The sequence below is a fragment of the Orcinus orca genome, chromosome 21 (genome assembly GCF_937001465.1).
Source record: "Orcinus orca chromosome 21, mOrcOrc1.1, whole genome shotgun sequence".
Lineage (NCBI taxonomy): Eukaryota > Metazoa > Chordata > Mammalia > Artiodactyla > Delphinidae > Orcinus > Orcinus orca.
The window spans coordinates 1342935-1359114 of NC_064579.1; the positions used below are offsets into that span (position 1 = coordinate 1342935).

Sequence of the window (16180 nt, forward strand, 5' to 3'; positions counted from 1 at the left end):
AGCTCAGGCTTCCCGAAAAGGCAAAGCAGAATTTGTTCTGAGGGCCACCTCCAGGGCCCTTTCTATTTATTCATTTATTCCTTCCTTCCTTCCTTCCTTCCTTCCTTAACCAAACAATAAATCTTAAAAAAGGAGTAGGCCGTTTCTACCTTTGAGTAGTTCTCCATCTGATTGGAGACTGCATGCTTAAAGCTATCTGCACTGCAGCCAACACACACTGCTGGAGAGAAACACCATCACCAAATGTCTGATGATCTTGTAACTTTCATATTTTTCAAAACACTTCTCACTGGACTCCACCCCCAGAAAGATGTGTAAGCAGGAGTTGTGCAGCTGGGTGACTGTGGGCACAGAGGTGTGTGTTCTGGTGCAATTATCTGTACCTGGACCCACACTCAGGTGCCCTGCTAGCTCGTTTCTGTAACAGCAGGGTGGCGGTGTTTGGGACGAACCTCAGGGAACCCAACTTCCTAAGAACCCTCTGGGAAGCTCTTCGGTTCGCCGGGCTCCACTGCTTTAGCTCCGCACTGGACTATCTTCCACCTTAACCTGGAAGCCTAAAAATTCTGTTTCTATGTCACCAAGACCTTATCTTTTTAGGACTTTAGAGAGGAAACAACAGTTCCTTCTCACCCAGGATATTGTAACACAGAGTATAGAGACTAAATAAGATATCTTTTCAGCCAGAACACATGGATCACAGCCACTTAAACACCTATATTTTTATTTCCCAAGAGGCTGAGAGCACGTCACGGTCTCTGAGTTCTGCTACTAATCTGTACAACCACACCGTGGAAAGAAACCCTTGACTGTCATTCACACCCTACCTGTACAGGTAAGAAAAGGGGTTCCAATGTCGTGCACACCTAGGCATGCAGCCCACTTTCCCTCAGGACCAGCCCGGTATTGGTACCTCAGGTTTCCTTGGCGAGGGTGAGGGATGCACCCAGGATGCGTCACGGCTCTGGTCCTACCACTCAGGACCCCAGCACAAAACTGGGTAGTGGGCATGGCCACGTGGAGGACAGATGCTGCTGGCAGTGAGCATGGCAGCACCAAAGCCCCTCAGCATCCGTGAGGACCAACGATGCTGTTCTTGTGAGAAGCACTGAGTTTGCACCACGCAGCTGACCTGGCAGTTAGCGGAGGCTGAAGTGTATCTGACCTTGTGTGAGACCTCCCTGGTAAGTCCGACAAAGACCAGAGGGCACAGGAGGCTGAACATCTCGCCACAGAAGGTGAGAGAGAGCAGGAAAACCATGTTTCTCATAGTTACGGGACCTGTTCTTATACCCTGGGCTGAGTAGCCTGTGGAAACACAGTTTCAATGACAAACATTATTGAGTCCCTTTGTTGTGTGATGCGTAATTCTCATTGGAGTAAGATTTTAAAAGAATCATCGTGTATGGCCCCGTAGGGGGACCATCCAGGTTTGCCTGGGATTCTCCAGGGTTTAGCACTGAAAGTCCACATCCCAGGAAACACCTCAAAGCAAGCTGGGACAACTGGTCACCCTTCCTGCGTCAGGGACTTGACAGGAAGGAATGGGCATCTGAAGAGCACAGGACAAGGCGGGACAGAATAACGGCAGTAACAGGTCTAATGAGCCAGGGGAGTGCGGCGGAGACGTGACTCATTTCTGATGGGTGATGGGGACGGGTACCAAGGTCAAGGCAGCATCCAGGCCGAGCCTGGACAGGTGAGTAGATGCCACGCAGGTGGAGAGGACCAGGGAAAGGGCTCTCCTGGCTGAGAAGGCGCAGATGCAAGGAAATCACGTCCTGATTATTCTTAGTCAATCTGCTACTCAGGTATATCAGGTATGAGAAGAAACCCTGTTCAGGCTTTAATTATGTCCCATGCAAATGAAATAACACATAACAGCCTGTCAGGCTGCCATCTCTCCCTTTGGTCGTTGAGGACACCAGGAAGAAACGTGTTCAGGCACAAAGGGACGGAGGAGGGAACAGAGAGTGGTGGGGGCCTGTCATCATCAGGCTTTAGAAAATGACGTTCTTCTTTTGCTTTGGTGGGTTCTCCCCGCTCCTGCAGCCCACGCTGAAGTGACACACAACTCCTGGACACCGTTATCTGACAAGCTGAGATGTGAGAGTGAACAGTGACCCTCAACTAAGCCATCGGGACCTGCCCTCCTGGTTGCACGTTTCAGAACAGCAAATGGCACCATTGCCAACTGACCATTTTCTTCTCTTGAATGGATGTTTCTACATAATCTGTGGCTCAAATGAAGTGAAAAACAACTTTTAGCAGGTCCCACAGAGAAACTTTTATGGAAATAAGGTGAATGATGTAGATTCGTGTTTCTCAAACATGTAAACCATAAAACTTTCCTGGGTGTAACACTGGGGTCTGAGCAGAGAAGGGGCTGCCTGACGAAAGCTAGTGGAGCGAGGCAGGGGTGGAGGACGGTACTGGGAAAGGTACGCTAGGTTTCCTTCTGGGAAACACAACGAAGACCGAGCACCTCCTGGATCGCAGCCTGCGGGTGAGGCCCCGCACACCGCACGGCAGGGCTCAGCTGGTCCACGGCACACACGCCGGCTGAGCCCACGCTGCAGCCCCACTTCAGTCTCAGAGAGTCCACAGTCACTGTTTTTTAAAGATCCAGAAGTGTCCACAAAAACATCTTAACGGCGCTAAGCAGGAAAAGGATTTTAAAAATTGCTGAAGAAAATTCAAGTAAAAGATGTCCCTGATACTACCTTTAAATGTTATAAATGCCGAGGGAGGGACCAAGAGAAGTTTCAGAGGAAGGAGAAAGGGACAGATTAAAACAGAAATAACCAGCAAAGTCTGAGAAGACCCACAGCAACATGGAAAAGGGTTCTCAGTCCAGTTGGAAGGAGTCAGAATAAAAATCAAGCAAACTTGGAATGAACTGAGAAAGATCTTTGAAAACCACAAAAAATCATTTCCATAGAAATCCTTTTTTTCTAGGAGAGGCTCAGAGACAAAGACACTAAGACCGTCTATAGTTTTGTTACCGTGAGGTTCCTCCTGCTACTGCGAACAAAGTACACAATAAAACAATAGATGAGCTTAAAACCGATAAGCCAGATGCCAAGGGAAACTAAGCAGCCAAAAAGCAAACGTGAGAATAGTTTCAAGAAAGGCAGAATGAGGGGATTAAAAAAGAGAGAAGGAGGAGGGGGAGGGTGGTTTAAGCAACACAACACTGGGCAAAGGGGACTGAATCTGAAGCAAGTTCTCCTGGGGGCTCCCCCTCTACCCCTGGCCACGCGTAAAGCCGTCCTGGGAGGGGAAATGGCACGTGGAGCCTGCGAGGCTCATCCAGGGATCAGGACCACCAGAGAGCAAGGGAGGAAGAGGCTGCTGGAGCAAAGCGCCATCTTATCTCCATAGCAACAGTGGAGCCCGGAGCACGAAGGCCCCAAAGCAGCCCCACAGCAACTGACCAGAGGGTCCATACCTCTCCTCGGGGCACATCCGGGTGTCATTGCCACTCAGGAAGGGGACAAGTTATGAGGAGCTTTAGCCTCCCAACTTTTTTTTTTACATCTTTATTGGAGTATAATTGCTTACAATGGTGTGTTAGTTTCTGCTTTATAACAAAGTGAATCAGCTATGCGTACACATACATCCCCATATCCCCTCCCTCGTGCGTCTCCCTCCCACCCTCCCTATTCCCCCCCCCCCCCGCCCCAGTCTAGGTGGTCACAGAGCACCAAGATGATCTCCCTGTGCTTAGACTCCTAACTTCTTGTAAATCCCAGAACATCACCCATTCTTGTTCATGGCCTCTTAAATAAAGGCCCTTAGGGTCTAGGGCTAGGAAAATCTTGTCTCACCCAACAAATTGCAGCTTCCTTCTCATTAAGCACTGAGGCTGAAGGAAACTAGGCTTTCTTTTTCTCTCTCCCCCTTGCCTGCCAGGGGGTTCAGAGCTGGTGTTTCTGACAAGTTGCACTGCTCCCCTCAGTCCCAGCGCCCAGGTGTACTTCACCCCTGTTCCGCACTGAGTACTTGTCCACTGACCTTTATAAAAATGGTTTTATGGAATTTGTATTTTTTATAAACACACACAATTCTTAGGATTTGTTGAGATGGTTCTAATAATCATGAGAATAGAAGAGCAATCATCATAAATACCTTAGGCCATGAACTCCATAAACCCAGGAATCAATTTTGTCACGGGGGTCCACCCCACCCCGGACACAGTTCTGGGCCAGGAAAGCTTGGTCCTTGGTCCTTGCAGATGGTACCCCATGCCCAGCCATCACCCCAAGTGAGCGATTTCTCAGGTCCAGCCTTCCCCAGAGCTCTTTGTGTCTTGCGACCAGGCCTGCTCTCCCTGGGGGATTCCAGGCTCTACATCGATTTCTTCTGTCCAAGAAGACATATTTGTTATAATTCTTAGCCATTTGGGTCTTTTCTAGCTGAATACTTAGCAAACTGATACTGAAGTGGGAAATAAAAAACCTAACAACCAGCATCAGAGGTGAAAGGGACTCATGTGGACCAGTACTTTGATGTTACAGAAGATCCTAAAGCCCAGATGCATGACGTGACTTGTAAAAGTCCTCAGCCAAATGGTGTCGGAGCAAAGGTTGTTTACATTTTAAAGGAGATGCACTGGGAGAATAACGTTTTAAATAACCTCAAGTGGTGACCATTGCAACCAGGTGCCCAAAACAGTGGAAAATGGCAAAAATCTTGCCACCAACAAAAGGCCAAGAAAAGAGATACAATCTGCCCTAAACGTCACAAAGAGGAGGCCAAGGAGAGAAATGGAAGAGTCCACAGTAGCCTCGTGGTTCCAGCTCCACAAGTGCTGCAGAAGAGGGGCTGGAGGTGTGCAGCAGACGAGAAGGCTGGGGGACAGGGGCCCCGGCTCCGGGGCAGGGTCTCCACGCAGGGACGGCCGCAGCGGGGTATCTGGTCCCTCCACATCGCGTGGGAAGTGGCGAAGGAAGCAGGGCCATCCTAATGATGCTCGGTGAACTAACCCCCGCAAAGAGGCAGGTGTGGCAGGACCAGAGGGGAAAAGGCATCGCATTAAGTCAATATCCTTCGTAAGAGCCGGAAGAGGAGCCGGGGCGAGGGGCACTGACAGCCAGACCCCTCCCCGCCCACCCAGCAAATACAGGGCCAAAACCTCATCTTTATTCCCCATTTTTACCTGTGGGAGTGGAAAGAGCTGAAAACAACCGGTGGGTAAGATGAGAGAGGAAAACGAACGGGGGCCGATTCCCTCTGACGTTTTAGCCTCAGCCCTTAACAGAGGCCCCTCCTGGGAGCCAAAGGATCCCCCCTCCACCGTTTAGGACGAAGGTCCACCCACAACCAGGTAGAGTGAGGCTGGTACCACCACACGCCCGCCCCAAGGCCCGGAGGGGCTGCAGGAATCTGGAGCCTCTAAGAAAGGTGCACAAAGGCCAGCGGAGCTGTCTCCTCCTTCAGCTGCTCTTCCAGACCACGAAGAACGTGAGGAGAACACAAAATACAGCTGGGAGTGTGACACAGCCCTCAGTCAGGGTGGGGGACAGCCAAGGACAACCCACCACTACAACGTCAGAGCGGCAGAAAGCACGCCGCACGCAAGAGGGACGAAGACAAACAGCAGACAGCCACATCTGATGGACAGCAGCAAAGTTAAAGGAAGGAAGAGAGGGCATTCAGAAAGCAAGTGTTCAAAACGCGAAAGCAAAACCTAGTCTGAGAGAAACTATAACTCCAATTGAAGAAAACATCTTACAAATGTTTCACACTTTCTTAATAAAAATGTGAATTCAATAAAAAAATTCAAAGAGGAAATGATATAAATAACAGATTATGATGAAGAAGCACATTCTGTGCTCAGAAAAATAACGTGATAACCAAAAGAAACAGAAGAAGTAAATTAGAAACAGCAAGGTACAGAATAGATGTATCTGAAAATCAGATTACTCACATAAAGGAAAGGCTTACATGAAAGCAGATAAAAGACTAATGCATTAAAAACTAGAGAGAAGCTAGTAAGTGGAGAAAACCTATGGGATGCACAACTGGGTCTGAGAAGCAGAGAAATCAAATCCAAAGCAGGAGAAGTACTCAAAATTAGAACACCAGAAAAAGTTCCCTGAAATGAAAGAATCCACAAAACAAACAAGGAAACTGAATTACAGGAGAGAGAACAACAGGCACTGAGCTGAGTGAGACATATGCTGATTAAGTGATCACGATTCGCAACGAAGGAAAGCATTCTTCCGTCATTTTCAGGAGAGACAAAATAAAGCTTTCCTAACACTCATCCACGGTATCATCAGACCACTGTATCATCAGATGCAGAAGAACCTCTACAAGGTCCTAAAGAAAGAAAGTGTATCCAGAGTTTTAAGCCCAGTCACGTCATCCTTAAACTGTGCAGATAACAAGCAGACATTCTATTCTCAAGCACTCATGACCCTTCTTGAAGAAATGTCTTGACCATGAAATCCAGACAACCCAAACCTCAGGAATGAAGAAGCCGCTGTTGGAGGACAGCTGATGAATGCACTAAATCCACTTAACACACAGGAACTGTGGTTACAATGCAAAGTGTAAGGGCTGCAAACCGTGACGAGGTAAAAATGATAGAGCAGTGATTTATGTCATAGAGTGTTCTGCCTATGTTTTCCTCTAAGAGTTTGATAGTGTCTGGCCTTACATTTAGGTCTTTAATCCATTTTGAGTTTATTTTCATGTATGGTGTTAGGGAGTGTTCTAATTTCCTACTTTTACATGTACCTGTCCGGTTTTCCCAGCACCACTTATTGAAGAGGCTGTCTTTTCTCCACTGTATATTCTTGCCTCCTTTATCAAAGATAAGGTGACCATATGTGCGTGGGTTTATCTCTGGGCTTTCTATCCTGTTCCATTGATCTATATTTCTGTTTTTATGTTTTTATACTGTCTTGATCACTGTAGCCTTGTAGTATAGTCTGAAGTCAGGGAGCCTGATTCCTCCAGCTCCGTTTTTCATTCTCAAGATTGCTTTGGCTATTCGGGGTCTTTTGTGTTTCCATACAAATTGTGAAATTTTTTGTTCTAGTTTTGTGAAAAATGCCAGTGGTAGTTTGATAGGGATTGCATTAAATCTGTAGATTGCTTTGGGTAGTAGAGTCATTTTCACAATGTTGAAACTAAAAACAGAAGTACCATACGACCCAGCAATCCCACTACTGGGCATATGCCCTGAGAAAACCATAATTCAAAAAGAGTCATGTACCAAAATGTTCATTGCAGCTCTATTTACAATAGCCTGGACATGGAAGCAACCTAAGTGTCCATCATCGGATGAATGGATAAAGAAGATGTGGCACATATATACAATGGAATATTACTCAGCCATAAAAAGAAACGAAATCAAGTTATTTGTGGTGAGGTGGATGGACCTAGAGTCTGTCATACAGAGTGAAGTAAGTCAGAAAGAGAAAAACAAATACCATATGCTAACACATATATATGGAATCTAAGGAAAAAAAAAAAGGTCACGAAGAACCTAGGGGCAAGACGGGAATAAAGACACAGAACTACTAGAGAATGGACTTGAGGATATGGGGAGGGGGAAGGGTAAGCTGTGACAAAGTGAGAGAGTGGCATGGACATATATACACTAGCAAATGTAAAATAGGTAGCTATTGGGAAGCAGCCGCATAGCACAGGGAGATCAGCTCGGTGCTTTGGGACCACCTAGAGGGGTGGGATAGGGAGGGTGGGAGGGAGGGAGACGCAAGAGGGAAGAGATATGGGAACATATTATATGTATAACTGATTCACTTTGTTATAAAGCAGAAACTAACACACCATTGTAAAGCAATTATACTCCAATAAAGATGTTAAAAAAAAAAAGTACTTTAAAGGAAAAAAAAAAATGATAGAGTAAATGGGGACATGGGACCAGGAGAGCGAGAAAATATAACTGCGCTGCTCTCCTCTTCTTATTATAATTTTTCAACCAATGTAGTCTAAAACTAAAATATGGAGTAAAAATACATAATGATTCCAATATGTTCTGGTTTGTAAAGTCACTTTTTTAATTTTAGAGGGATTTTTTATAGCACAGAAACATTTTCTCAAAGATCAGCAATTTCTTCTGTTATACTTCAGATTCTCTTCTATAAATTTAAGTAAAGTAAAATTTAATACTTTAATTAAAAATAGAACATATAGCATGTCTCATGCTTAATTACATTTCAAGCATGTTATTTTTCTATCTGTGTATATGCAAAGAAAGGTGCCTAGAATGTTCAATTAATGTTAAAAATGGCTAATTTAGGGAAGCAGGGCCAAAAGTGAATTTTTAAATAATTTACTCTTGGTTGTGTTCTACTGTTTAAACATCTCATAATAGCCACGTGTCACTTTTATAAACTTAAAAGTCAGGTTTAAATTATAAAAGCAAAAAGATATATTTTGTTGAATTTTTAAAGAAAACATTAAAAAATGCTAACTATATAAAAATTTACAAAATACAAAAATTTATAAAACGGAGAGAATCCAAAAGAAGGAAATAAAAATCACTCATAGTTCCATATTCAGTGCCAACCACAGTTAACAGTTTCCACTCCTGGGATGGAAAGGACTTCATAAAGACAACATCAAATATTGAATAATTAGCCCCTTATATTTTCTCCCAATACTCTTATGGTCAATTTAATGGCATTTAAATATTTAATTGACCAGAGGTTACTTTGGGTTTTGGTGTAAAGTCAGAATTAAATCTTTTCTGCTGCTTGGTTAGTTGTCCTAAAGCCACGCTCTGAACAATGCATTCTCTGCTGGCCAGCTTGAAGTGCCACCGTTACCAAGTTCTGACCCGGAATTAAATACCCTAGGCTTGAGTACCCTCTATCATCCCAATTTTTCAGAGACCTCAACGTGCTCAGAAGCCCCTGGTCCACGGAGCAGACTCCCCTGTCAGCCTCTGCTCAAGCGCCTTCCATCTGGAAAGCCTTTCTTGGCCCACTGTCCTGGTCTCTATTTCTATCTCTGTGGGACTAAGATTCTTCTCTCCATGAAGCCAGGTTCCTCTTATCCCTCCATCTGGTCCAGTGTGCGGTGCACACACAGGTCCTCCTTGTCCCCAAGGAACCAGTCTCCCTGACCACCCTCTCCTGCCCACCTGCTATAGCAGGTATCTGAACAGTGACAGGCAAGAGAAAGGACCCCTGGATTTTTGTTTTTAAAACATTAACTAGAATGACATTCATTTCAGCACTTCCACTTTGGAGACTTGTAAAGGTTTTTCTTTTTTCAACAATATTTCCCTTCTAATTTTGTTCCTACTGTTAATTACTTTCCATCCTTGTGACACTAAGGCAATAATCAGTCATAATAATTAGTCATATGCACCCAAGAGAATCCTTCTTCCAGGCTCCGGAGTCCTGCAAGGAGGGCTTGGCTGTCCCCTGAGCAGACAGCCCTCCGGCGGGGGCACCATCTCGCCAAGCTCAGCTCTCTAGCGACCGGCCTGTGTGCTAAAGCCAACCTCAGGGCCCTGCCCCAGGCTCCAGGCAGCTTCCTGGCCGAGGGAACTTTCTATAAACTTGTCCTGGGAACAGGCACACTGGCTGCTGGGAGTCAGGGTTTGCCTTCAGGCCTGGTCTGTCCTCCCAGGATGGATGCTTCATCGGCCAGTGCACTCGGCCGGTCCGAAGAGAAGGCAAGAGGGACACAGACGCACCCAGGGGGGGCTGAAGGGAGCCACAGCCACACAGACACTTCAGGGCCAGAGCCAGAGGGGCGCTGCCAACAGTCGTGGGATTGTGTGCCGGGGTGTTCTCCAAACTGATGGGGTGTGGGTGTGGGAAGATCAGCTCAGCCAACTCCACAGGACGTCATGCTGAAGGCCCAGCTCCCAAACCCGGAGAAGACAAAGGCAGCCATTGCTTCAAAGGCCACAACTAGACCCACTGGGTAGAAATTACAGGGAGGCAGATTTCAGGTGCAAGTAACAACGAGCTTTCTACCCGGAGCTGCAGCTCGCCCTGGCACGCATGCGCACACACCACACGCACACAGCCGTATCAGGAGTGCCGCTGAGGGATTCTGAACTCACGGAAGACCAGGTCAGAGGGCCCCCCAAAGACTCTTGGGTTCTGACCTTAAAATGTAGCTAGAAAAGGGTTACTCTTTTTAGTTGGAGAAGATGTATTAAGGACCTATTTACAAAGCTTAATGATAGGGTGTAAGGAGGACACGGGGATGAGAGCAATATCCCCTCCTACTGACTGCAGAGCTGTTATCATCTCCAGGCCTGAATATGCTAGTGGAGAAGGTTCTGGAAGCTGGAATGAGACCATCTTGAGGGAAGGGCCATCTTGAGAGGAGCTGTCATCTTTGCTTGAAGGACACATTCAGACTGAGGTTACAAGACAGAAAGGGACCCAGATACATAAGTGCTGGACTTCATTTACTCCCATCTCTGAAGCCTGGCCAGAAACGGGTTACTCTTCAAACGTGTTCATTATCCAGAATTTTGAGAAGCATCAACTACACCCTTATACTGAGCCCTTACTGGCTTTTAATAAAGTGAATTTAATGATAAAAGATTAAAAATAAGTTTGATCTTCCGATATTTATCACTAGGCACACATGACGTTCTATCTTCAGAATAAGCTGGCTAAGTCAGCTAGCCGATTGACCTCAAGCAGCGCGTGAGTGTCATCCGCAAGAGTGTAAGATCCGACACCGCACCGTCAGGAGCTTGAAGACACGTGTAAAAACTACACACCGCATCGGAACATAAAACCCACTTAAATCTTCTTGAGTAGCTACAAAAATGAGTGCTGGGAGGCTTCTCGGCATAATTTTACATGTAATCTCCGAGGAGACACAGGTTAAAATAAAAAAGACTCTGACTGAATGCATTCCAGCCACTGCCAGGGCAGGACACCAAAGGAAGCCAGGCTGCAGCCGAGCACACAGACCCACGGCCACGCGGGTGCCGGCCTTTCGGAGGCTGGGAGGGGCCCAGTCCAGTGAGGGGACAGCACGGCCTCGTGGTCCCCCAACTGCAGTCAGAATGGAGCCCAGCAGGCGTGACCCTACAGATCCCGATGAAAACCCAGTCCTCCTACCCTTAACTTCTGAAGGTAAATCCGGTTATCTGGCAGCTTTCTAATTGCTTTAGGGAAAGGCAGATACAACGATAAACTTTACAGGAAGAAAATAGAGTCGAACAGGGAGAGACAGGGGCCTTCATGCTGGGCAGGGACCAGGGAGGGACGGGATGGGCTATCAGTGTTTCACACACACGTGCCGACAGGCCCACCTGAAATTCTGCATGAACTGCCGGAACTTGTCCACCCTCCTGGCCAGTGGGACGATGACATTGACCAGCGTGCCGGCCATGTTCAAATCCTCCTTCTTCACCTTCATGATGGGGCCAAACGGTCGGAACAAGACAAGGCGTCTGAACTCGTGCTTGTGGTCTCCTCTGAACGTGAGCTCGTACAAAGTGCCTTTATCCTTTTCTGTGCGGTAGATGCCTGTTAACAGACACAAGGAGAGACAGTTCTAAAAATTAACCATGGCTGCTGAGTGTTTTTAATAGCCAAGAGCTAGCACAAAATGCCTTACTTTAAAAAATTAAGATTAAATCTCCACACCTAATACTTATTAGAAAACTCAAAATGCTCCCACTTAAATAGCAAAAGAAATGAAAATACCATCAATTTAAAAATCGGTTATGAAGACCTCAAAAAAACACATGGCAAAAAGTTTGTAATGTTGTAATTCAAAAAGAGTCATGTACCAAAATGTTCATTGCAGCTATATTTACAATAGCCGGGACATGGAAGCAACCTAAGTGTCCATCATCAGATGAATGGATAAAGAAGATGTGGCACATATATACAATGGAATATTACTCAGCCATAAAAAGAAACGAAATTGAGATATTTGTAGTGAGGTGGATGGACCTAGAGTCTGTCATTCAGAGTGAAGTAAGTCAGAAAGAGAAAAACAAATACCGTATGCTAACACATATATATGGAATCTAAGAAAATAAAAAAAAAGTCACGAAGAACCTAGGGGTAAGACGGGAAGAAAGACACAGAACTACTAGAGAATGGACTTGAGGATATGGGGAGGGGGAAGGGTAAGCTGTGACAAAGTGAGAGAGTGGACATGGACATATATACACTACCAAATGTAAAATAGATAGCTATAGGGAAGCAGCCGCATAGCACAGGGAGATCAGCTCGGTGCTTTGTGACCACCTAGAGGGGTGCGATACGGAGGGTGGGAGGGAGGGAGACCTAAGAGGGAAGAGATATGGGAACATATGTATATGTATAACTGATTCATTTTGTTATAAAGGAGAAACTAACACACCATTGTAAAGCAATTATACTCCAATAAAGATGTTAAAAAAAAAAGTTTGTAACGTTGGATACAAAGCTGCATTTATACTATTCAGAGGCATTTAAAAAAGGACTGTAAGGAAATATGTCAAAATAAGACTGGCTGTGCTGTGGAGAAGGGTTATGTGTTTTTTCTTTTCTGCTATTTATCTACATTTCTACAATATGATAAGATACATACTTTAATATTATATTTAATTTAAGAAGTGTGTTAAAACGATCTCTGAGAAACGACAGCCATTTCATATGAAGTGACCACAGTGGTCCATTCGGGGCACTGGGAGCCACTCGGGCCGCTCCCATGGGTCATGTGGCCCCAAGGAAGCTTCCGGAAGCACTAAAGCACACGGCATGTACAGTACCAGTACAGCGGCAGGTGCACGTCTTGCGTAACTTCCCCTCTGGGAAGCAGCACAGCCAGCACCTCAGAGCCAGCCTACTTGGGGCAACGATGGGCCCCCCAAGTGTCGCCATCACTGGAACTCCACTGTCTCATTGCTGGGCGGACCGTGTGACCCAGCGTTTCGCTCAAAGACGGGATGAGGCTCCGCAGTCCTGACCAGATGGAACATCCCCGCCTCGGGAGCCAACCAACCCCTGGGGCCTAAGTTCCACACCTCCCCGTGTCATTGGGCTTGTGGGTGTTTTCCTACCGGCAGAAAAACCCATCCAGTTCGACAAGTCACCAGAGAAGAGTCCTCGTCTCTCTTCTCTTGACTGGCCAGGTTTTCTCTTTCTCGTCCTCTGAGTCCCTACTTTGGCTGGGACGCACCCTGGGCCCTGAGTAGCTACAAAGGCGACTCCACAGAAGGCATCCTCCTGGGCTCGCTGGTTTCCAGGCCTCTCCGAGCCCTTCTCTTTTCATCCTCACCCCTGCTCTCCTCTCTTCTGTGGGGGCCACAGGTCTGCTGCACAAACGCCTCTGTTCTTCCCGTTCCAGGAGCTGTTCACCCCACACCCCTGGCTCTGTGGCCTCTCTGATCTCCCTCCAGGGCCGCAGAGAGGAGCCTGGGCTGCGAATCTTCCAGGGGGCCTCACCTGCCACCACCCAGAGGCTCACACGCACAGCCCAACACCGGCGACTCGGGGACTCGAGGACCTGGGTGCAGGGCTACGAGGATGGGGCAGAGCTCCCTCCTGAAGCCCCCTGGGCTCCCCAGTGCAGGTCAGGGAAGCTGAGAGAAGGTCTGCCGAGCTCCTGCTGGGACGAGGTCCCAGCATCCCCACCGGGACCACTCATGGGAGAAGGGAGGGGCACTTCTCACGAGGCTCGGAGGATGTCTCTGAAAACGTGAAGTGGCTCCCTTCGAAGCCTGTTCACCCTTTCAGGCAACTGGTCCTCGCAGAGGACATGGGCTCTTCCCACCTCTGCTGCCCACCAGAGCAACTGGGCAGCCACCAGCTCCCAGGGGCCCAGGTGAGGTGGGGCTGAGTCAGGAAGCAGTCGGCTCAGTTAACAGCATCTCTGCTGGACAGAAACACAGCTGTGACCCGGGGCCGGCAAGTACCCCTGCTCTCCACGGCTCCCCCGCGCAAGGCTGCTACAGCTGAACCTGCAGATAGCAAGTATGCGGGCCGGGATGGCTTCTCAGAATTGGAGTCATTTTCTTTCTCAGCACCAGGATCAGAATCATTAACTTTTAAAATCTAAATCCACAGATTTGAAGATGCAGGTATGCACCTGTCTCAAGAGATGGGCGTGCATTTATAAAGAACCAGAGAACACAGCAGTCCTTATTAATAATGATTCCTACGACCATGCCTGCAGGGAGCCGCACCAGCATCCCGGGGGACAAGAGCAGCCTGCCTTCCTGGTTCCCGGACACACCCTCCCCCAACGCCTCCGGGACCACCAGGAGCCAGTGGACCAGGCTGATCTCAGCCACAACTCCAGCTGCTTTGTCGGCATCACCCGCATCCTGTGCCTTGAAACAGCTATTACATCAGCAACTTTTTAGCATATTTCCCCCTACTCTGCCTAATTCAATTCATTATGTCTTATAAACCTGATTTTAGATCCCTTAATCCTATCTATTTTAAATAAGTTACTTAAAGCTCTCTTGCAGCCTGTGTCCACCAGAACCCAGCACCAGCCCTCGTCCACCACACCCACAGGTACGTCCCCCCACCCCAGCCTCCTTGTGACATAAGGACAGCACCTAAACAAAGCCCGCGCCTCCTGGAAACCTTCAGAGGTGGAAACTCGGACAGCCTCCCTCTGAGAGAAAGGGAGCAGAAGCACCGTGGCAGGATCGGGTTTTCAGCCAACGAGCTGCACGCACAATGACAAAGGCAAAGCAGGTTGGCCACGCGAATACCTCCCTAGTAATATTTTATAGGGCAGTATCATTCTTATCCACTATGCAAATTAAAGATCAAAATAAGGACTGGGCTTCCCTGGTGGCGCAGTGGTTGAGAGTCCGCCTGCCGATGCAGGGGACACAGGTTCGTGCCCCGGTCCGGGAAGATCCCACATGCCGCGGAGCAGCTGGGCCCGTGAGCCGTGGCCACTGAACCTGCGCGTCTGGAGCCTGTCCTCCGCAATGGGAGAGGCCACAACAGTGAGAGGCCCGCGTACCGCAAAATAAATAAATAAATAAATAAATAAGGACTCTGGAGCTGGCTTAGAGCTTAGTCTAACGCCTTTTCCCTCTTTCCGCCACTAGGTGCCGACCTTCCTGTGAGTTTGCTGTTTCTGCTCCCTGTGCCGGCAGACCCGTGCTTGACCTGCTCTCCTCCAGGGGTCCAGGCCCCAGGACCAACAACTAGATGGGGACACCTCCAGGAATCCAAGATACAGCTCCTCGGTCTGCTGCAAATGTCTGCTCCTTCAGTAGGTGAGGAGCTTACCAGATGCGGACGTGACCCCCTCCACCCTGCCTTCCACTTAAGGACCTCAGAAATCATGATGCCGAAGGTCCCCGCCCTCACGTCCCCACCCTCACTCAGGACGAGTGGACATAGCTGCGGCCAGTGCTGCACTGCTGAGCCCAGAGGTGTCTCCACTTTCATCCCCGCCTTTCCTACCTTCCCGCATGGAGCCCAGGTCCCCCAGCTAGACACCTGCCACCTCTGACACCCCTGCCCCACTTCCAGGGCCCGGTCCATCCTGCACATACCCTGGGGCCCTTAGCTTCCTATAGCATCACTCTACTCCTGCTCTGGCCCAGCTCAGAAGCCCCGCAGCTTCTCACAGCCCAGAGAGCAAAGCACCAATACTACAGCCAAGCCTTCAAACCCTCCCTCATCTGGCTCCCGACTCCTGTCCTAATTGTACGTCCTGCCTCACATGAAACTGGGTTTACGTCGAGCATGTAGCATATACAACTACTCTTCCCCCTGGAAAAATTGGAACTGAAAGTGCAACGCTGGTGGGAATGTTAAATGGTGCAGCTATGGAAAGAGCCTGGCAGTTCCCTCAAAAGTTAAACACAGAATTATGATCTGACCCAGCCATTCCGCTTCTGGGTGTGCACCCAAAAGAGCTGAAAACAGACGCTTGAACAGACACGTGTGCACACATGTTCACAGCAGCATCATTCACAGCAGCCAAACGTGGCAACAACTCAAACCTCCGTGAACAGGTGAATGGATGGACAAAGCGTGGTCTATACATGCAATGGAATGTTACTCAGCCTTAAAAAGGAATGGCATTCAGACACATGCTACAGCACGGATGGACCCGAAAACACGAGCTAAGTGGAGTCAGCTAGACAGAAAAGGACAGAGACTGTATGAACCCCCTCGTACGAGGAGTCTAAAGTGGTCAAATTCACAGACAGGCAGTGGACTGGGGCTCACCAGAGGCTGGG

At 48.0% G+C, this 16180-nt stretch overlaps 1 protein-coding gene across 5 annotated transcripts in view; it reads right to left on the reverse strand.

The window, feature by feature from the left end:
- CSGALNACT1 (chondroitin sulfate N-acetylgalactosaminyltransferase 1) overlaps positions 1-16180 on the reverse strand; it is a 321855-nt gene that overhangs the window by 30043 nt on the left and 275632 nt on the right. For all 5 annotated transcript variants that reach the window (XM_033415382.2, XM_049704197.1, XM_033415384.2 and 2 more), the window contains exon 4: positions 11276-11492. In XM_033415382.2, coding sequence (XP_033271273.1) covers positions 11276-11492 — 217 coding nt within the window. The remainder of the gene's footprint in view (positions 1-11275; positions 11493-16180) is intronic.